Source organism: Cyprinodon tularosa, unplaced genomic scaffold (assembly GCF_016077235.1).
Source record: "Cyprinodon tularosa strain WSP-4 unplaced genomic scaffold, ASM1607723v1 ctg47, whole genome shotgun sequence".
Classification (NCBI taxonomy): domain Eukaryota; kingdom Metazoa; phylum Chordata; class Actinopteri; order Cyprinodontiformes; family Cyprinodontidae; genus Cyprinodon; species Cyprinodon tularosa.
Window position 1 is genome coordinate 331,571 of NW_024039196.1, and position 21,573 is coordinate 353,143.

A 21,573-nucleotide genomic window follows, 5' to 3' on the forward strand; every position below is an offset into this window, starting at 1 on the left:
TATTCTATACAGTATATTGCTCATTGCTGACTTCTCAAACAGTATGCTTTAAACACTACCTATCCTGTTGGACTTTTTAAATCAAAAGTATTGATTGTGCAAGATACTATAGCATTTGGCCACAATGTAGAGTTATTTTTTTTTTATTTTGGGTTGTCTTTAGTTAGTCATAGTCTTAAGATGCTTAACCTTAAAAAGAGTATGACTGTGCAGACAGGGAAAGACACTTTGAAGAGGATAGTTGATTGCAGTGGTGTCAAAAGTACACACATTTGTTATTTAAGTAGAAGTATAGATACTGCAGTTTAAGTATCAACTTGACCTCTTTACTCAAGTAAAAGTTAAAAAGTATGTGTTCCAGAAACTACTTAAAGTATAAAAGTAAAAAGTAACCTTTAAAAAAACAGCCAGATGCCGCTATTGAATATATATTTAATTGAAAGCTCAGTTTTGAGATAAGGCCAAGGATGAGGGAGGTCTTGTTGGTCTCCATCTCCTGATACGCTCTCACCTGTGTCCAACCTTTCAGACATTTCAACATCCTTTTCTGAATCCAACATTGTAGCATGGCATAGACAATTCACGTTTGCAGTTTAAAGAACACCTCTTTGCTTCTGATGATTTCCTTTAGCTAACCAATGAGTTTTTGCGTTATATGACTCATCCAATTACGCTAGTTTTCACTAGATGTGGATGGCGCAAATGATCTGCATTGGAAGGCGCACATGACACAAAATAAATATTTATTAATATTAAACTGAAGCCAAGAGTAAGAAGTAATGTTTGTTTTAAAAATGTAAGGAATAGAAAGTACAGATACTTGTGTGAAAATGTAATGAGTAGATGTCTGAAGTGGGAAGAAAAATAAGTAATGGAGTAAAGTATAGATACCTAAAATGTGTACTTAGTACAGTAACAAAGTATTTGTACTTTGATACTTGACACCTCTGGTTGGTAGTATGCACAACTCACACAATGCAAGATCAGAAATGTGTTGTGTTTGTGCTATACTAAACATTTGCTCAGATTGTCCTTCGGGGTTTTTAGACATTGAATTGAGAGTTTGTTCAGGTTAAATAATAAACTTTTAAACAGGGGAAGAGAATGATTGAGTTTCTGGGCTTGTTAATGTGACATCCCATGGTTTAGAAGCCTGGCTGTATACATTACTAAGCAGCTAGATGCATCTACAGCCACACTAATGTATAACTGACACAAGCTGCTCCTCAAAATTACTTAAAGATTTTTATGTTTTCTGTCTGTTCATTATAATACTCAGACTATGCCTGATGAACGTGATACATATCTGACCTAAACACCTACTACTTTCCTCATATTTACAGATAACTATGTTGTGTCTGATCATGGTGCTTGTGTGCGGACATGCAGCGGTAACACATATGAAAAGGATGAGGGAGGAGTACGAAAGTGTGTCAAGTGTGACGGACTGTGCCCAAAAGGTCAGCAGCTCTTATTGCCTACAATGAAGACATTTTTGAATATATAGTATATAGACTGTATTTTTAGCACATATACTAATAAAAGAATGGAATCCTACAAGCTTTTAATTTTTTTAATGGCTTCACGTTAATATTTTTGTGTAATGATACACACTTTTTTTAGATCTCCTATTTTGATGTTTTCCAGGAACGAATTGGAAAGTAAATAGATGTCATTTAGAGTAAGAGCATTTAGTTTTTATGGTCTTAAATCATATACGGGGCCAAAAAGAACATTATAAAGTGACAAAATTTTATTTTAAGCTCAAATAAATTTAATTATTTATCAATGCTCTAGTTTTGTTACATAATACATCTTTGCCAATTGACATCATCTCAGCCATTAACACCTACAATTCAAGTTGTTGTTATAAGAAATACTGTTACAGTATGTTTTTTCAGATGTGCAGTATTTTTTTTTTCTGTGATATATCAGTGATTGTAAAACTTGTTTTTTTCTTCATTGTTTAAAGTGTGTAACGGACTTGGAGCAGGAGAACTGACTCACACCCTGTCTATCAATGCCACCAACATTGGCTTCTTTAAAAACTGCACTAAGATCAATGGTGACATCACTATCATTAAAACATCGATCCATGGGTACGTTCTGACTGTTTTTTCTGTCTTTTGCTCTCAGAATCAATTCTGTTGATTATTTGAATGTGTTTTTTTCTGTTTTTTTGTTTTTGTTTTAAGGGATCCTTTTACCAAAACACCAAAGATGGAACCGGCTCAGCTGGACGTGTTCAAAACGGTTAAGGAAATTACAGGTGAGATTTCATGAAGTTTGATGAATGCATGACAAACTTAATGTGCCTTCACAATAAACGATCCCCTGTTGCTTCAGGACACCTGTGGATTCAAATATGGCCAGATACCATGAAATCACTCAGTCCTTTTGAAAATCTGGAAATAATTCGAGGGAGAACAAAACGGTAGGTTTGTTGTATAAAATAAAAAAAAAACATTAATTTTCCCACTGCTTCAGCAAAATAGTGAAATTACATTTGTGTCATGTTCATTTAGAAACTTTGTCATCAAGTTATTACTATAGCTTACCAACTTCCTTCTGCTAAAATTGTCTAATTTTTTTTTTTATCTTAGATGCTTCTAAGATAAATTTATAACAAGCTATATAACTATTAGTTGGGGACTTCTTAAAATGTAAAAAGAATATGTATTTATATGGTTTTAATTGTGCCCTTGTTCTTTGGATAGCGGTGGCCACACTTTGGTTGTGACCCAGATCAATGCCGACTACCTCGGCTTCCGGTCACTAAAGGAGATCAGCGACGGGGACGTGGCCATTATCAAGAATGAGAAGCTCTGCTATACGAAGGAGAGTCACTGGAAGAGGCTCTTCAGATCAAAGAGTCAAACTGCAACAGTCAACGACAACGCAAATGCTACCACTTGTGGTGAGATCTTACCTGCTTGTCAACGTTTATTTTAAAACTTTCTTGCAAATTTCGAAACTGGTGCAATTATCAAGAACTTTGCTTAAAATTCCACATCTGGTTTTAGCCCTAAGCAAAAAGACCTGTGACAGGAAGTGCACAGCGGACGGCTGCTGGGGCCCAGGCCCGGACATGTGTTTCGCCTGTCATAACTACAGCCGTGCTGGGAGTTGCGTTGACTTCTGCAACATCCTGGAGGGGTAAGGGAAGAATCTAGGCACGAATCCCTTTTAAGTGTTGAAATCTGCTGTCCTTTATTTCAGATAAACAAACAGACTGAAGATTCAGTCGCTTTTTCATAATCTATTTTCATACCATGAGTATTTCCAGACTGTGTCATTAGATAAATTAAAGGATTATTGAAAGAAAGCTAAAGATCCAGGGTATTTTGAAAGTTAAATCTCAGGAAGATGTAAGGCAAACATTGCTGAAAAATGGCACATAGCACTCACATCTGTTTATCTTGGGGATATTTGTCAAACATTAAATCTTGACATGCTTACAGTTTAACTTGGCCCTCCAAAAACCAAATTGAATAAAGCTGTTTGAAATTAAGCTGCCCTGCAGTAACAGTCTATTAACATTGTTATTGTTGTATTTTTTGTTTTTTTGTAGAGAGCCACGGGAGGCGATCGTGAATAAAACCTGCATGGAGTGTGACCCTGAGTGTCTACGCATGAACGGCACTGCAACCTGCCGGGCGCCTGTATGTGTGTCATCTGTACTTACAGAGAATACAATCCACATCTTTCATAGCACATCTGTGCACATAACTGATGAACACCTTATCATTAATGCTGCATAAAATCCCTTTCAGAAATGTCAGCGATTTCTCAATCAGCAGCAGCTTTAGCAGATAATACAGCAGGGCAGCCACAAGACATGTTGTGTTTTGAAGGAGGGGTGTGACTGTGGGATGAAGTTAGCTAACTGTTTGGGTTTTTTTATGTACGTAATCCGGTCTTTTGATTAAAAGGAGTTAAGGCCTTCACTTTTTTAAATATTACTTGGAAAAAGCAGGGCATCATTATCAACAACAGAATTGCTGACCGAGTCAAAATGCATGCTTATGGTGTTAAAGTGTTTAGCTTCTGCACTTAAAAACAGTGCCTTGCAAAATTAACCAACCCACTGGAATTTGTCCATGTTTTATCAAATTACAGCCACAAACCCTCTATGTATTTGAGGGGCTTCAATTTCACAGAACAATGTTAAAGGGGAATTGCAAATTTTTAAATGTCAAATTTTTTTGTCTTTCCCATTAATGCCGTAAAATGAGCTTTCCACCATTTACCAGTTTCCTCTTTAGGGCTATTCTATCTTCCAGATGGACTTGTAGCTAAAACGTTTCATCATGCTCCAGCATGCATGTCTGTGGTTTACTTGCCATCATTTTATTTAGGGATTGTTTTGTGTTTTTGTAAATCCATTTTTTCATGAACTCAGGTAAGGCTTCCGTGCTGCCAACACAAATCTTTTATCAAACTGAAATTGTATTCACAGGCTTTAGAGGGAAAGTGGGTCAATGCAAATCCGTGCTACACTTTTCAGATTTTAAGTTATTAAAAGATGTTTTATTTTTCTTCAAGGTGTATGGATTTTGCAAGGCACTGTATAAAACATATCTATAGTTTTGTATGGAAGATAGAAGATGCATCTGTAATGATGTGACATCATGTGTAATATTTTGGCCACTTTCTTCAGAGCTGTATTCATCCAAACTATTTTGTCTCTCCCAGGGTCCTGGAAACTGCACAAAGTGCGCCAACTTTCAGGATGGACTGTTTTGCGTGTCACGTTGTCCCCAAGGCATCCCTGGAGAAGATGACACCCTGGTGTGGAAATATGCAGACAAGGAAAGAGTCTGCCAACTGTGCCACAAGAACTGCACTAAGGGGTAAACTTGGCTGGAAGCAGAGAACTGAGCAGAACATTGAGTGTCTGACTTGCAGATATTTGTTTGTCACAGTGAGTGGAGTCCTAAAGGGCTCAGCCACTTTTACAGAAGTTAGGAGATTTTATTGGAGACTTAACATGAGGAATAGACAAATAATTTGGTCTGTTTTTCCATTTCTTTTCTTGCCATCCTCAATCGATGTCTCCATTGGTTTCCCCTCTTTTTCATTTTGTTTATTTATTCTTTATTCTCTGGCTGCAGTGTTTTATTTTAGCTGTCTGTGCTCCTTTGTGGAGCAAAACATTGCCGATGCCAACCCTGAAATCAGGTCAAATGTTACCAGTGATATATAATCACCACTGAGCCTTGGTGGTAAACGGATGAGTGAGAAGGAACATGGTTCTTACATACCTTCAAACCACCGAGAGCAGTTATGTTTCAGGGGTCTTTTGTTTGTCTTGTGGGGAAAGAAGAAACTGATACCTTTTTCTAAAACATGTCAGTAGTGTGGAAATAAATAGTTCCCTGCTTTCCCCAGTTATTTATGAATTCATTTAGATTATTTAGTCTGAGTTGAATATTGTTGCTGGCAGAAGTAAAGAGAAAAACAAAGTGTAGCAATAGGGATCTTGTTTTTTATGGCTAATAACTGCAAAGCCTTGATTAGCTTCCAAGTTAACCTTGTTTTATTGGTGTGTTTTCAGGTGTACCGGACCAGGCCCTGATGGTTGCCGAGGTGAAAGGTGAGCTTAGAATTAAGTGAATGGGCTTGAGTTACTAACTGTTCTGAAGAAGTATGGCATAAAAAAAATAAACACATTAAAGAAAGAACCCTGAGGGGGAAAGGTATTTGAGACCATTTAGAAAGAATTTGTTTCAGGTGTTTTTCGTCAGCAGAATTCATTTTTTTCACAGTTTGTGTAAGGGAGGAAAGTAGTAATTTGATTTGCCATCGTAAATGTTTTTCTTTTTCCATCTACTTGCTTGATTTACTTTTTATTCCCCTGCTTTTATCTGACCTTTTTTTGATTTTTGTCCTTCCTTCCTTCCTTCCTTCCTTCCTTCCTTCCTTCCTTCCTTCCTTCCTTCCTTCCTTCCTTCCTTCCTTCCTTCCTTCCTTCCTTCCTTCCTTCCTTCCTTCCTTCCTTCCTTCCTTCCTACCTACAATTTTCCTGCTTTAAAACAATTGTTTCTATGGAAATATCTACAGTATCTAAATAAAATACTTTTGTTTAGATGAACCTAACAAATAGAGAACTCTGGGGAATTGGATTTGGGACAGTGTAGTCCTTTGACATGAAAGTTGTTTAGGAACCCTGATAGAATGACAAATATTTGTTTTCCACCAAGTTTTATTTATCAGAGTTTAAATTATATAAAAAAAAATTGATTTGCATTATTACATAAACAAAGCAGATCTATGAAGACCACCAAAAAAGAAGTAGTTGATCCTGGAAAATGTTACTAATTTATCGCTGGAGTCTGTTTGGACTCCAGCAATCCACAGTCAGACAGATTGTGTACAAATGTGGGGAAACTCAAGACCATTGTTACTCTGACCAGAGCTGGGTGACCAACAACTATTGGTCATGTCATGAAAAAACCCAGTATAACTTCTAAGAAACTGAGCAGCCCTTTCCCACATCGGCTACATTTTAAGGGCGTCATCATGAGAATGCTAAACAACAGTGATGTTCATGGAAAAAGCTGCTGCTTGCCAGAAACAAGCCTTCCTACCTGTATACAGATTTTCACAGTAACTGTGCACAGACTGTTTGATTTCAGAGCTAGCTGTTGAGGTGCAGCAGAGAAGTATGCGATCTGTTTTGTTTATGATCGACCAAAAATTATGTTTTGCTGTGATTTTTAGTCAATGCTATGATTCCAAAGTAAAAGACAAATTGTAAAGGAAAAAAAGGACCATGCAGTTGTGTCTGTAAAGGCAAAAGCAATCAATTCAAAGATGTTCTGTACAAAGGAAAGAGCTTAAATAACATATAAGCAGAAAGAATAAAAACTAGGCATTAAAATATTTATGTTATATACAACTGGGAACAATTATGTTCCCTTTAATTAAAATTGGGCAAAAGACTTAGTTTATTTCTTTTCTTATAGCACATTAGTCAGATACTGAACACACAAAAAAGTCAGACTTCTCTTTACAGCCTTTAATTGCTTTCATTTCTCTAGTAGATGTAGGTGTCAGGATTGAGATCTCAGTTGAAGACAGGGGACTATCTATGTGTTTTCAGCTTATTGTTTAGGATCATTAAACTTTCAAAAAGGCTCAGTGATGAGGCACTTTCTGTTCTCTGAGGGTAGCTTAATCTAGATTTTATTTAAAATATGTATCACAAAGATTGCATAGCGCTTTTGCCTCCCAGGGGTGTTTGGAAAAGAAACTGACCCAAAATATTACTCTTGCTCCAACATGCCTAACAGTGGGCAGGAGATGTTTCTCAAACGATTGGTCAGCATGTAGATAATATCTCATGGTGACCCCAAAATCCTTTCTTCACTTTGTAAGATGGCAAGATAAAAATGTTTCTTTATCCAAGCAGTAGGTAAACGAACATGACATTTGTGTTACATTCTATTTAAATCCCAGAAATTACTGAGACTGAAGAATTAAATGTGAAAAAAAGCTAAAACTTAAAAATGTATTAATAATTTATTTATTAATTTCAATTAATTAATAATGCTGTTCTATTTGTCTGCCTTTTTATATGTCTTCATGCAGTATGTGAGGAGTCTTAATATTTTTATTCCACGTCTGTAAGGTCTTCAGGCCTGTCCATGATTGCAGCCGGGGTTGTTGGTGGGATGCTGGCCGTTTTGATCGCAGGCCTCTCTGTCTTTGTGCTGCTACGTCGGCGCCACATCAAAAGGAAAAGGACGATGCGCAGACTGCTCCAAGAGAGACAGGTGGGGAGAGACAGTTAAGGCTCAAGACACCCACTTAAATGTTCTATTCAGCTACATTCTTATGGGTTTTCCTTCCTCTGTGCAGCTGGTTGAACCTCTTACTCCGAGTGGGCAAGCACCAAACCAAGCCCTGCTGCGGATACTGAAGGAACCAGAGTTTAGGAAAATTAAGGTTCTGGGATCAGGAGCTTTTGGTACAGTTTACAAGGTAATTACAGGTTTGGCTTGTATAATACTTATTGTAAAAATTGTAGAAATTCCAGCGCCGAGCAGTTTTGAAACTAGCTGTGTTGTGCCAAGTTTTCACAGAGCTACATGTGTTTTAAATTTTTCAATTACAGCACATTTTTGACTTGCTACCTCATGCATGACTGGCTTCTTTGTTGCTGTCAAAGCTGTTTCTATAATCATATTTGGAGATTTGCATTTAGGATACAAACATAGGGGCTCTTAAGAAGTGTGTGCATACAAATCATTGCAATAATTTGGTATATTATGTACTAATTTATGTTTATGTGATATCTTGAGATTTTAAGTATAGAAAGTCACAAAGAAAACTGTGTCCTTCCAGGGTCTTTGGGTCCCAGAAGGGGAGGATGTGAAGATCCCAGTGGCTATCAAGGTTCTGAGAGAGGCCACATCACCAAAAGCCAACCAGGAGATCTTGGATGTATGTTCTCTATGTTTTATTTGTACAATTCAGCTAATGATTCTGCAAAATAAGGAGACATACTTTAAAAATGGTGTAGCCAGAGACTGACACCGCCCATGAGCATCACTCCCTGGGCTCTGGGCACCCAAATGGGTACACTACAACTACCCAGGTGTTGTTCAGGTGGTTTAAAATGAAAATGAAACAGTTAATCTAAATTTCGTTGACATAAAGATCAGCTGTGGATTTAATGTGTTGCACAATGTACCGTAAATCCTCTAATATAGGCCCGGGCCTTTATTTCACTCAAGTGCATCGCGGTCCAGGCCTTTATTGGATAGAGGCCAGAATTAGAGACAGGCCTCTATTGCTATTTGAGCAAAACAGACTACCAGTGGAATGAATAAAAATGAGATTCTGTGTCTATTTGAACCTATAAAACACTAGGTTCATTTATTGAAAAAGTACAGTTACCATGTCTCGCTTGGTTTGAAGTAAAAAAGAAAAAAAAAAATCCTCCAATTCTGTTTAATCCTCCTCCTCAGTTTCCTCCTCCTCTTCATCTCTCCCTTTAATCTCCTCATCACTCGCGCTCCTCCTCATGTTCTGCTGCGTGTCTGTTCTCTTCCTCGCGCAGACGGGCAGCAGTCAGGGCCTGTCGTCCAGCAGCGCAAGGCTGTGGGACTTGTATGTTACTACCACAAGTATAATGTTGAGGTATGCCCAGAAAAAACGTTTATAGCCCAGGCCTGTATTAGAGACCGGCCATTATTTACCTCCTCTGACAGCGAGACCGGCCAATGTTAGAGTCCCGGCCGCTAATGGAATACAGGCCAATATTAGAGAAATTACGGTAGTTTTCTTCCGGATGTCAACCTGACTGGAATTCTTCTTGCAGTTTATAGTACATCCAGGCTATTCTTAAACTAACTTGGGTTTGCTTTCTTTGCCATGAAGAATGTGTCACATTGCACATGAAGTCTCTGGTGGAGTTTTGGGAAGTGCGCTTTATTCATTGGAGGACATCATGTGGGCGTTAGTATGTAATTACAAAGCTGAGGTGCTGTTTAAAGAAATGCAGCTCTGAAGCTGCAGCCTCTTCTGAATGCATCTTTGCAAACAGACAAATCAGCGTCTCAAAGCTTGTGTTTTGTGGTCGAGCTGCTGGGTTTGCTGTATTCATAAATGATGTCATGTACGTGGAGTCGCATAAAAGTTTGACTGCGGGGCATTGAAAAACAAAGATTAAGATCTTTGAAGCCTCCCTTTTTATCTTGCTGTCAGAGTTACAAAGCTCCACGGAAAGAGTGTATTTACTGAACGACTGACACGCAGTAATAAGCATGAAGGAAATATTGGGCCTGCAATTATTACAGTGGTGATATGGAACCTACTAAGTAAAGCTTAGGTTTAAGTACTGTTTGCTCACGTCCTCATGCAAGAGGCCAGAGCTAATTTTCTTTTCTTTTTTTTTTTTTGTTTGGCCCTGTGTAATTTTTTAAGCAGCTTTTCTGGTATGATGACTGAAAGTTTCCACTCTCAGGCAATAAAAACGAGCTGGCTGTGTATGGCTGCTGCTAAGAGACTTATCCTGCAACACTCTGTATCCCGCAGATGTTTCTCAAGCTATCAGTTGCCTAGATAAACATGCACATTTCTACCAAGGGTTCTGCAAAATGGGCTGCAAGACACAAGTTTTTTTTTTTTTCTTTTTTCAGTTTTGTTTCGATTAAAAAATCCGATGAAACATTCTATATGCTTATGTGCATTTCAGGAAGCTTACGTGATGGCCAGTGTTGATAACCCGCATGTATGCCGTCTGCTGGGTATCTGCCTCACCTCGACGGTGCAGCTAATAACTCAGCTGATGCCTTATGGCTGCCTGCTGGACTATGTGAAAGAAAAAAAGGACAACATTGGCTCCCAGCACCTGCTCAACTGGTGTGTTCAGATAGCAAAGGTATAAAAAAAGGAATACATCTCTTTTCACTTTAATATATATTATAAAGCATTATGTTTCACCTTGATAGGCAATCCACCTGACATGTTAAACTTTTATTGAAGAGTTTCTCTGGTGGCAACACTCAATCCAAAACCACTTCTTTGATTAAAGGGTATGAACTACCTGGAGGAACGCCATCTAGTGCACCGTGACCTGGCAGCCAGAAATGTCCTGGTCAAGACTCCCAGTCATGTCAAAATCACCGACTTTGGGCTGGCCAAACTCCTTAACGCAGATGAGAAAGAATACCACGCAGAAGGAGGAAAGGTCAGTTGCATCTAAGGAGTAGTATGATGTTCCTTTTTAATGCTGGTGATGGCGCTATTGATGGGAGCCCATCACTATATTTGCATATCCCACCGAGGAGCCTGTTTTCATGCAATATAACAGCATTGTTTCTCCTTTCCTTTGTTGTTACTGTATTTCTTTTGGGAAATATACTATCGCCTGTAGTCTCAAAACAGCAACAATCACTGATTTTATTTCTGTTTTATCACTCTATTTGTTCATTCTCCATTTTAAGCATCTATTTTTTTTGGCTTATTTAACATTTACTACTCTCAACCCAGTTTGGTCAGAAATCCCATCATTTAATGGTTAACAAAAACATTACAAGATGTATGTTATATTGACGGCAAATCCACTATTCCTAGCTAGGGAAGTCAAAGTTGGAAATGAAAGAATAAGGGGCTAATTGTCATTTAGCAAAACATGCAAAACAAATGTCCAAAATCACACATTTTAACATTTATTTGCTGCATTAAAGCTGCCTAGTCAAAGAAAATGTGAAAAGTGTGTTATAGTGCAGCTTTTATCTTTAATATAAAAATATCTTTATCATCAAGCATACATATCTACATACTGTGTTCATAACATATAATAGCATTAATCAGTGAAACAGAGACTTTGAGCAGAGCTGGTTTCTGGTGGATTTTCTATTGTTTTTTAGGAATAAAATGAACAGGATTTACCTTTGCAGATGATCTCTCATAATTGATCATACTAATTCTGTTTTTTCATCATTAAAAGTGTGGATCTCTAAGGTTGCATTTGAGACAAGGAACTTTCTCACCTGCTGAGCCTGATCCATCTGCCGACAACATTTTGTTTGGCAAACTTTTCATATTAGATGCAATGAAACGCATGGAACTAGCAATTACCTTTCAAATTTTCCTTCATCTCTAAAATATCAGGCCCATTGACATCTGAGATGTTTCTTGTTCAAGGCAGTTTGCAAAAATCCTTAGATCCCAAATGGCATTAGTCAGTCAGACCAGCCCAGCTATAGGCTACCCTGATAGTTTCACAGGTCTAGGCTGCGCTGTTTTTGAAAAATAGTACAAGTTGATGTCTGGTGTCCCAGCATTCCTGCAACCAGGCAACAATTGGCTGTTTTACCATGTGAAAGCTTTTTAGTGATTTTTGGGAAGTGTGTTTCCCATTACATGGGGTAAAAGTAACACCACATTTCAGAAGAAAAACATAGAACCAGGAGTAATGGTGATGGTAGTTTGATGATCGGGGCCTTTGCTACTTCAGGACCTAGAAAACTTTCTGAGATAAGTGGAATAATCAATTCTGTTGTCCACAAAACAAATCTGAAAATTAGGTTGTGACTTCAAGCTGAAACCAATACATACAATTTTGTTAAAACCCCATAAAATCCTTTTCTGTGTGTCTCTGTGGAAGTGAAACTCCAGCCTAAAGACTAAAGGAAAAAAAAGAAAAGAAAAACATTTTTGACAGACCTGTCGAGAATATTTTTTAGGCCTTTAAATCCATTTTTGTGGCTATAGTGCAACATTCCTGTAAAGATGATTGGGATAACATTTTCGCACAGCGCTGTAAAATACTCAGGTTATCCCATTTTGTACTTACTTGTGTTGTTTTTGATAAATATTTAAACTTGTTTGATATTCAAAACATTGCAGAATAAGAAAGCAGGAAGGGGCAAACACTTTTTCCACACCACTGCACATCTTGGCAACTCATATCAGGAGGAAAGATGCTTGGAATACCAAATACTTCCAAACATTTATACGCTGCAGGCTTAAAGTTTGGAGATTAAACTTAAACAAAAAATATATTATTGCAGGAAAACCATGTATCTAGTAAGCATACCCAGATTCCATGTTACTTTTTTTTTTATCTGATAGAGGCGTTGTGGAAATAAACTTGCAGTTGCTTCTAAACCGTTGGTCAGTATTGGCCTGACATTTTTGGTCTGTGAGACAGAGAAAGGTTTACTGAAACTCATGAATAGCTTTGAGCAATTAGTTCTTTAAATGCTGTCAAAGACCTGGCAGCATGGGATCTAAAAGTTTTTAAGCCAATAAAACTATATATAAGTTGTCGTTATGTCATACAATTTCTCATTCTGTGTTTATAGAAAATAAAAGCTTTAACTTGGCACTGCTTTTTGAGGAAATTTGTGAAACATCAAGTCTTTTTACATGCTTACAGTAGATCACTGGATCATTTGCATTGCATTTATGTTTTAGGCAGCAGCGAACTGCTACATGCAGTCTGACTTAGCTGAGATTGATAACACCTTTGATAACATAAGACCATGCATGAAAATACATTGCTGAAACAATATCAACTTAAAGCCTCACATATTTGCACACAGATTAAATGCAAGGCAAAAAAGTAATTGTGCAAAAGGAGGCTAATTCTTGTTTATGGTCTCACGCTTAATGAAACACATGAAGCATGCTAATTGGTGATCAAACTAAGAAAACAGATTCTAAGTGTTTTACCATATTAAGCTCATTCTTTTAACCTGTTTCTCTTCCTCAGGTGCCAATTAAATGGATGGCTCTTGAATCAATCCTAAACAGGACCTACACTCACCAAAGTGATGTCTGGAGCTACGGTAAGACTAACGCTTTACATCCACCGGAAAAACTTGATATGCCCCAGATTGAGCTTAAAAAGCTTATGTAACTTTGAATGAATAAAACAGCTGGGTCTACGTACTTCACTAGAGTACCGATGACAGTTGGACAGAAGAATAAAGTGTTTTATCAGCAGTTAAAGCAGGCAGCGGATTCGTGTTTTGAACCTTAACACAGGATGTTGTTTTTGGAGCTTTAAAAGCTATGAAACATTTAAAAACCCATTAAAAAGGGAAACTTTCGTTCCAGAATCTGAGACAGTTAGAAGACACCTACACAGCAGCAGGTTCAGATGGATGATTTTTACGTCAAAAGGAAAACGTTATCTCATCCCACTCATCTTTCCTGCACTTCAGGATTATAAAGATACTGAGAAATGCCTACACACACCACACACTACTTACATACACACTGAAACCAAACACAGCACAGCTTCTCTACAGCAGGCCTATGTCCAACATTTTCTTCCCTGAGGGATTGATCATGCCTCCTGCTCAATCTGGCAAAAGCATCAGCAGATCCTACCAAAAGTGATGGACTTCCTTTCCCCCCCTTTCGCCTCCCTCAGTTCCTCCAAAGCAAAGATACATCCTGTCAACTCCCACTCCTGCATTCGGAGCCAGTTTTTACATAGTTTGTGTGCGATATTTACCCAGAGAACATTTGGTCATTATTTGTTTCTTCTCTTTTATTGAGGTCAAAAACAAAAGTGATTGACAGCTCATGCGCCTGACATTACCAACTGCTTCTCGCATCTGTCCTGTAGGTGTAACAGTCTGGGAACTGATGACATTCGGGACCAAACCTTATGATGGGATCCCAGCCAGTGAAATAGCCGGGATTCTGGAGAAAGGAGAGCGCCTGCCACAGCCACCAATCTGTACTATAGACGTCTACATGATCATGGTGAAATGTAAGCATGTTCCTCTGAATTTTGTATTTATTATTTCAGTTTCCTACCATTACAACTGGAAACCTGAATGCTGTCTACATGGATTCATTTCAAGTAATAGATAACAAAAAAAAAGTAGGGCACAATTGTAACTGGAATTAAGAATAATATGTGGTTTGCAATTTTTAACAAATAAAGGTAGTTTATTTCATAGGGTATCTTGATCTACACAATCAAACATCTTTGTTAACCCCTTAAACAAAGCATCATCCAGTCATTGTTTTTTACTGGCAGTTGTGGTTGTTCCGCATTGCTTTATAAAACCAGATTGATAAGTTCACAAAAAATCTGACCAACAAAAGCCTTGAGTGAGCTTTTCCAGGATTTTGGCCTGGACACATACTTTAGAGATTAGCCTGTAGTTGTTAATGACAGGAATCGCCAACTTTTAATAGCAGAAGAACAAGTGCTGACTTCCATGTTCCTGGAAGCAAGTGATGAATTTAAAATATATGTTCTATATATAAATATATGTTATCTAACAACGTCTGCAGCTACTTCTAGAAAAAAGAGGGGTCTAGTGTACCAGGGCCTGGGGATTTAGTGGTTTCCAGGTTTTTTAAGCTATTTAAACTTCAGATAAATTAAAATGAGTAATATTAAAAGACTGACCTCAACAGCAGTTAAAGGAAACAAAGCTGATAATTTCCGGACTTATTAAGGATGTTGTACAGAATAACACAAGTGCCCAAAGAAAATAAAATGTTTGTTAAATGAGTCAAGAGTTATAGTCCTATTATAGATTATAGTCCTTTAGTGAGCTTACACCAGTCCTACACCATTTAACTGCCAACTCTAATGAATGTATGTATGTCCTTTAAGAAATTGTCTCCACAGGAACATTTTATTAAGTCCCCAAAAAGTGGTTGATTTTTCAAAGCAGAAGTAGTTTAAAAAAATTATATTTAACTTTTCAGTTTCTGACTGAAAATGTAAAACGATCTGTCTAAAGGTCAGGCAGTGGACCTGAGATGAGGATTTTCTGGCTTTTGCCCATCAAGCATCCCTCTCATTCTTTAGAGCAGGAAGTCTAGAAGAGAACCATGAGTTGAACCTTCGTTTCACCTGGAATTTATCATTGTGTTTATCAATGGTTTGCAGACCACTGTGAAAAGGTTTCAAGTCAACATCACTTATGAAATAAAATTTTCTCCAGTCAAATTCCCAAAGCTTCAGATGAAAGGTCTAAACGCTAACCAAACGCTGCTATAGAACAGTAGTCATTCAATCATTTGCAAAGATTCCAATGTTGCATTTTATTTATATACATTTATAACACCAGATTTGGTATAGTTGGGTTGCTTATTGACTGTGTATCACTTAAACAGCCAGTTTACCCGATGAGGGAAAAGGCCAGTCCTAGTAAAAACCTCCAACTAATAAAATCTTATTAAAATCTTAGGATAATAAGAGTTTTATTGAGGATAAAGCTTCACTGTTTGCAGAAGGAGGGCGATAACAGCCCACCAAAGTGATGAAATAGTCCCTTAAAAGCTCAATCTTAAGAACAGGAAATTCAAATTGTTTTCAGAGAGAGACTGGTGGCATAAAATAAAACAAATATGCTTTTTAAGTGTTGCTTTCTTTGGGTAATAACAGCAAAAAACGCTTCAGCCACTGAAGGCAATGTCTGTCAGTGACTGGTTTTGTTAACAAATTCTCTGATGAGGAGGATATCAGGTTCACTTGTCCTCACCTAGATTCTCACAAGGTCCAACTTTTAAATTAGATTTTCTACCAGCCCATTCATAGCTTTAAAATCATTTAGAGTGTCCGTTCAAATAGGAGCTGGACCAGGATTTGGCTGAACATTTCAATAAGAGCAATAATAAGATAAAAAGCCTTTTTCTTCAGGGAATCAGAGTTTTATCATACTTGTTGAGTCTGAGTTACACAGGTTTAGCCATTTATAACAGCTGTGGCATACAATATTCATAGATAAAATGATTTAAATAAATAAGAGTTAAGTTCATTCAGTAAAACAGGACAATATAATTAGACAGGACATAAGAAGCATGATTGCATAAATATAGGGAAAAGAACTTCAAGAATCCCTAGATTGCCTTCTTAGCTACATCTTTGAATAGGGCTCCCCTTGCCTGGCAGTTTTAGAACTTCATGGGATACTTAAAGCTAATGTTTGGTAAACCAATTTATTTAAGTGCGCCGGAGTAAAGAGGCTGAGATTGAATGCTTTGGTTTTTAGATTTTATCTATTGAACCAAAACGTAAAAGTTGTTTTGTTTTTTTCCGTTTAAAACCATTTGGTACTACTTTTTTTTTAATCATTATGCCTTAGGTGTTACTATGATAAATGCTAATGAGCTCATCATGTGTCTGCACAGGTTGGATGATTGACGCAGACAGTCGGCCTCGTTTCCGGGAACTAATAGCTGAGTTCACCAAGATGGCTCGAGATCCATCTCGCTATCTTGTCATTCAGGTAGCAATGTGCCTTATATGTTCATTCAGTCCGATGATGGACTTCATGGCTGTAATAGAACAAATTAAACTTTTTTTTTTTTTTTGCTCAGGGTGATGACCGCATGCACCTACCAAGTCCAACAGACACCAAGTTCTACCGCAGCCTGATTAGTGGGGAGGATTTGGATGATGGTGTGGATGCAGATGAGTACTTGGTTCCGCAGCACAGCTTCTTCAGCAGTCCAAGCACCTCCTACACCCCACTGCTTCACTCCACGGTATGTTCGGGCAAAAATCTGATAGGAAGCCTTAAATGTCCCTTCATCTGTTGTATAAAGAGCATTTATATTGTTTAAAGAACATACTCTCTGGAAAAGAAAATCAAGCTATAATGCTGAAATTCATTCTCATACTTTCAAATTAAATCAGCTCATTTCTGCTTATTTTAGCTTTTTTTGTCATCTTTTAACTTTAGAAAATGGGAATTTATACCCTTGCTCCACTATGAGTGAAACATAAAACAAAACTATTGTTGGTAATATCAAACAATTGGAAAAAGGTTTACTGGATAAGCATTATGTTTTCCTTTGAGTACGGATCACTGCTTCTCAGTGGGTTTAAGATACAGGGTTTTGTCAGCCTTTATGTTCCAAATTTTTGGTTCCACATAAAAAAAAACTCTTTATTTTTGTTTGGAGAATTGTTCTCCATATTGCTGGATAACACTGACCATCGTCACATTTTTTTTAGATTTTCAGAAGTTGCTGTAGGAGGACAGTTTTCCAGTCTATTAGTAACAGAACTCTCAGTGAGCCCACTCTCTTGGATGAGAACCAGCAGCACACATGGACTAATTCAGAATACTTCACTGTTGGCACCCCATACGACTCACTGTAGTCCATTCAACACATTGTTTTTCAATTGCCCCAGATGATCAGAAATATAATCCATTAGATGAAAAGACTGTCAGTCTTCTAAAACCCTATAAGCACTTCCTGCTGATTTGTTGACTTTGCTTTATGATTTTCTTGGACAGAAGTTTTCTCTTTGCACTGGTAGCCTTGTTTGAGTAGATTCATTTACACCACACCAGAAAGCGCTTCTTTAGTTTGCCTTGGGGGAAATGGGATTTCTGCATAATTATTATCTGGTAGCTCAAACCCAAAGTAAACTTTGCACTAAAGGAGAAGGAAGATCTTTCACTAATTGTAGATCAGCAATAAAAACTCATCATCATCTAAAATCAAGAGACAGGAAAAGTAAAATTGGAAGAATAGCCAGTGTCACCTGGACTGATGCACATTAGCTGCAGCAAGCCTTCCTCTGACAGCTGCGCTGTCCTGATCTCACCCACCCGGTGTCTTCCAGCTGCCCTACTCCCACATTTCCTCCCAGCTGGAATTTTAATTGTAAGGACCTTCTGTGTTCTCCATGGATAGGTCTGGCTCTTCTACCTGGAACTGTCATCAGCCACTCTTTAGTTCATTCGAGCTTCCAAGCTTGATTACATTTGCAGATAGGACTGGACGGCACTGGGGGCATTTTTTTTCCTACCACTCACTGTTAGGCGAAAGCTTTGTTTTGCTTCACTGTTTTTAATTTCCTTTTCCTATTTAAAATCGCTGTCATTCATTAATAGGCATGTGCTTGGTAGACATTTGGTTTGATCTCTGATTGTGTTTAAAGATGGCAGCTGCATTGAAAAATACATCATTGTCATCATTTGATTAAAACTTACTTTCCCTAGAGTAGCTTTAAGATAACTCACAGCAAACCACATGTGACTACAGAAATAAAAAGATAACATCAAACTAAGTTAAGGTCAGCAGCAAAAGGAACAAAATATAGTTTCATGATGTGATTAAGTATTAGTCTATGTTATTTGTTTCAGAGCATCAACAGCAGCAATGGAACATGCATCAACAGAAATGGCTTAATGGTGAGCAGAAATCTTGCTAAGATGTCTTAAAATCTGTGCATACAATACTTTTATGTGTTGGGTTTTTTTTTTTCATTATTGTGTCACAATGTTGAAAATGTTTCTTTTTAGAACGGTGTGCTGAGCAGAGACGGAAGCATGGTTCTTCGATATATCCCTGACCCAACTGACAAATTTATGGATGACGCCTTCCAACCTGCTCCAGGCAAGTATCAGCCTTTAAAACTGAACTATTTCATTTTCATTTAATCTTTACCTGACAGGGATAGTGCAAACAAACATAGTGACAAAACATAGCAAATTAATATCTACATGATGTTCATAGCTGAAGCAAATTTATTTTTATTAACAATAGAATCTACATACACTACTTCATATTTTAAAAAAACATGATCAAAATGTAGAACATACATCTAATATACAACTCTTCCTTACGGAAAATAAATGAGTACAATTCGGATTTGTCTTTAATGAGTTTTTGAGTTTGGTAGCCAGTTCACCATCATTTCATGATCCTCAGTGTGATTCAGTAAAAATACTGACATCTAGTGGTGGAGAAAGATTCTGCTATTTTCAAAGATTTTTCTTCTGATTGGTGATTCTTATTTAATTCATTAATCTTTTTATAAAAAAGTGTCATGCTCCTATTAAATTTTATTGTCAGAAATAGGAAGTAGGAAGTATTTCTCTCTGATTAATTAAACACAACTAACCTATATATGTAACAAACACAAATATTTATTAGAAATTTTTAAATATATATATATATATATATATATATATATATATATATATATATATATATATATATATATATATATATATATATATATATTTATCAAGTTTTTAGTTTTGACCTGTCTGAAATCCACAAAATTAGATAGAAAAAACTGTCTTGCAAAGTACTTCAAGAGATTTATAGTAATCCAGCTTTATATTTTATGCATTACCTTCATTAAAATCGAATCGAAGAACAAACAGTATTATTCCACATGACAATTTTGATATGTACATTGTGAAACATTGTGTTTAAAAAGGCCTGAGGATAAAGTCATTGCTGGTTAGTTATGATCTTTAAATCTTCGGGCTGTACTGCAGGAGACTCCATGCTGCCATTATAATTAGTAGCAGCATGTGGGCTTTTCTAATCGCAGGTTCAGTGACAGTCTGTCAACACCAGCCACTGCTTTATATAAAATAGTCTTCCTAAATTGCATTATATATAAAAGGTGCATTAGTTTTGCTTACACATACTAGGAATCTTTCTCTTGCCTTTTAGAAGTATTCTCAGCATCTTGAAAGATTTTCATATTCCTTTAAAAAAATGAAAACTACTTTTTATTCAAAAGGGATTTGATTTTATACATTTGCATAAAATGGTGTGAGCGGGTGACATATTTTTTTTTTTTATCAAATGTGTTTACAGATAAAAATCTGTTACAACTTTTTAAATAAAAAAAAAGATAGTAAGTAAGAATTTCTGTTTAGTTAGCTTCACTCTGTTATCTTAAATAAAATTCTATTGATGGAGTGGTCCTAAACACAACCAGGGCTTCAATGATCAAACTATATGCAGATTAAGTCTTAACCACTCACTGAGAATCGGTTATGAAGCTTAAAAATTGCTGCTCATAGATGGCCTCCAGTTGTTTTGCAGTGAAGAACAAATCTTTAGATATTGGAAAGCTCTTAGAAGTATAGTCTAAAAGGTTTGCACCCACCTTACAGTGTAGCAAAAAAGGGGTCAAATCCGTGTAGTTTAGTAAAAACTCAGACTAAGTGAAATACTTAAATGCTTGTGGTTTTAGCAGGACAAAAATGTGGAAATGTTCATGGAGCATGGCTACTTCTGCAGTGTCCTGACAACAAGCATTATTATATTGGTGTTTTATTCAACCAGAGGCCTTCATTTACATGTCACTGCTGTTTTCTTTCCACTGACTTCCTGCCATCTAAACTCAAAGAAAAACTATCAAATGTGCTATAAAACTTTTAACCTTTTTTTCTCTGCAGGCTACATGAACCACAACGGAGCCTCCAATGTGACGAATCCTGTCTACCAACATGCACGTCCCCCCCGCAGCCTCCTTCCAACCATCTCATCAGATGATACAGAGTCAGAGTACCTGAATTACTTTAAAAACAGGCCAAATGGACCTGAATACCTCAACGAGCTCCCGCCCTCTACCACACTTCCTTTCGACTCCAGCAACATGGTCTGTGTTGATCACAGCAACAGGCCTCAGAATAGCATTGACAATCCAGACTACCAACAGGATTTCACTCCCACCCCAAAGACCCACGCAAATGGACACATACCAGCTGCAGAGAATGTGGAGTACCTGGGTCCAGACTGAGGACCTTGGAGGAAAAGAAAACGAATTAATCCAGAATAATAGTCTGTGTTTTGCTCCTTTGGAAAAGGCATTTTTTTGTTGCTAGAAGCTCAATGAGCACCATCAGTGGAAGCTTACGCAACAGTTTTTCTTTAATACAAAACTTAAATGACCTTTCATGAATGAAAACAAGCCAAAAACTGGGTTGAGTCCTTCTCAGTTGAGCTTTGAGCTACTGGTCCTAACAACAGATAAAGTTGACCAGCAGCACATTATAGACCTGCTAGCATTGGACTCAGAACATCTCTCTCTGAGGAAGTCAACCAGATTAGAGGGAGGGATATATTTTTTTAGATTGATCACTAACCTGTTCTAAATCAGGTCAGTGTGCATTAAATACTGAACGTGTGAGCAAATACACCTATAGGACTGTGGTCATATTCAAACCAATGTGTTTTGTAGCTCAAACCTTTCAGCACTTTGTTATATAAAAGTATATTTTCTCGCAGATGTGACAAAGGGCTTTCCCACAGCGCTTATCCAAAATCAGATCCTATCTTTATTTTTCTGTTTAGTTAATACAAACCATAAAA

The 21,573-nt window shown here is 37.2% G+C and overlaps 1 protein-coding gene across 2 annotated transcripts in view; it reads left to right on the forward strand.

Annotated features, from left to right (window-relative positions):
- The window catches only part of egfra (epidermal growth factor receptor a (erythroblastic leukemia viral (v-erb-b) oncogene homolog, avian)), a 61,529-nt gene extending 40,507 nt beyond the window's left edge, over positions 1-21,022 (forward strand). The window contains exons 8-28 of one of the 2 annotated variants that reach the window (XM_038301595.1): positions 1,344-1,460; positions 1,973-2,099; positions 2,196-2,269; positions 2,347-2,434; positions 2,718-2,917; positions 3,024-3,156; positions 3,572-3,662; positions 4,696-4,853; positions 5,558-5,596; positions 7,634-7,778; positions 7,864-7,986; positions 8,350-8,448; positions 10,205-10,390; positions 10,544-10,699; positions 13,232-13,307; positions 14,096-14,242; positions 16,627-16,724; positions 16,816-16,983; positions 18,597-18,644; positions 18,756-18,849; positions 20,658-21,022. In XM_038301595.1, the coding sequence (XP_038157523.1) occupies positions 1,344-1,460; positions 1,973-2,099; positions 2,196-2,269; positions 2,347-2,434; positions 2,718-2,917; positions 3,024-3,156; positions 3,572-3,662; positions 4,696-4,853; positions 5,558-5,596; positions 7,634-7,778; positions 7,864-7,986; positions 8,350-8,448; positions 10,205-10,390; positions 10,544-10,699; positions 13,232-13,307; positions 14,096-14,242; positions 16,627-16,724; positions 16,816-16,983; positions 18,597-18,644; positions 18,756-18,849; positions 20,658-21,001 (2,711 nt within the window). In that variant the 3' untranslated portion in view covers positions 21,002-21,022. Of the gene's footprint in view, positions 1-1,343; positions 1,461-1,972; positions 2,100-2,195; positions 2,284-2,346; positions 2,435-2,717; positions 2,918-3,023; positions 3,157-3,571; positions 3,663-4,695; positions 4,854-5,557; positions 5,597-7,633; positions 7,779-7,863; positions 7,987-8,349; positions 8,449-10,204; positions 10,391-10,543; positions 10,700-13,231; positions 13,308-14,095; positions 14,243-16,626; positions 16,725-16,815; positions 16,984-18,596; positions 18,645-18,755; positions 18,850-20,657 lie in introns of those variants that run through there. The other variant, XM_038301596.1, reaches the window with a different exon arrangement.
- The last annotated feature ends 551 nt before the right edge of the window (positions 21,023-21,573 follow it).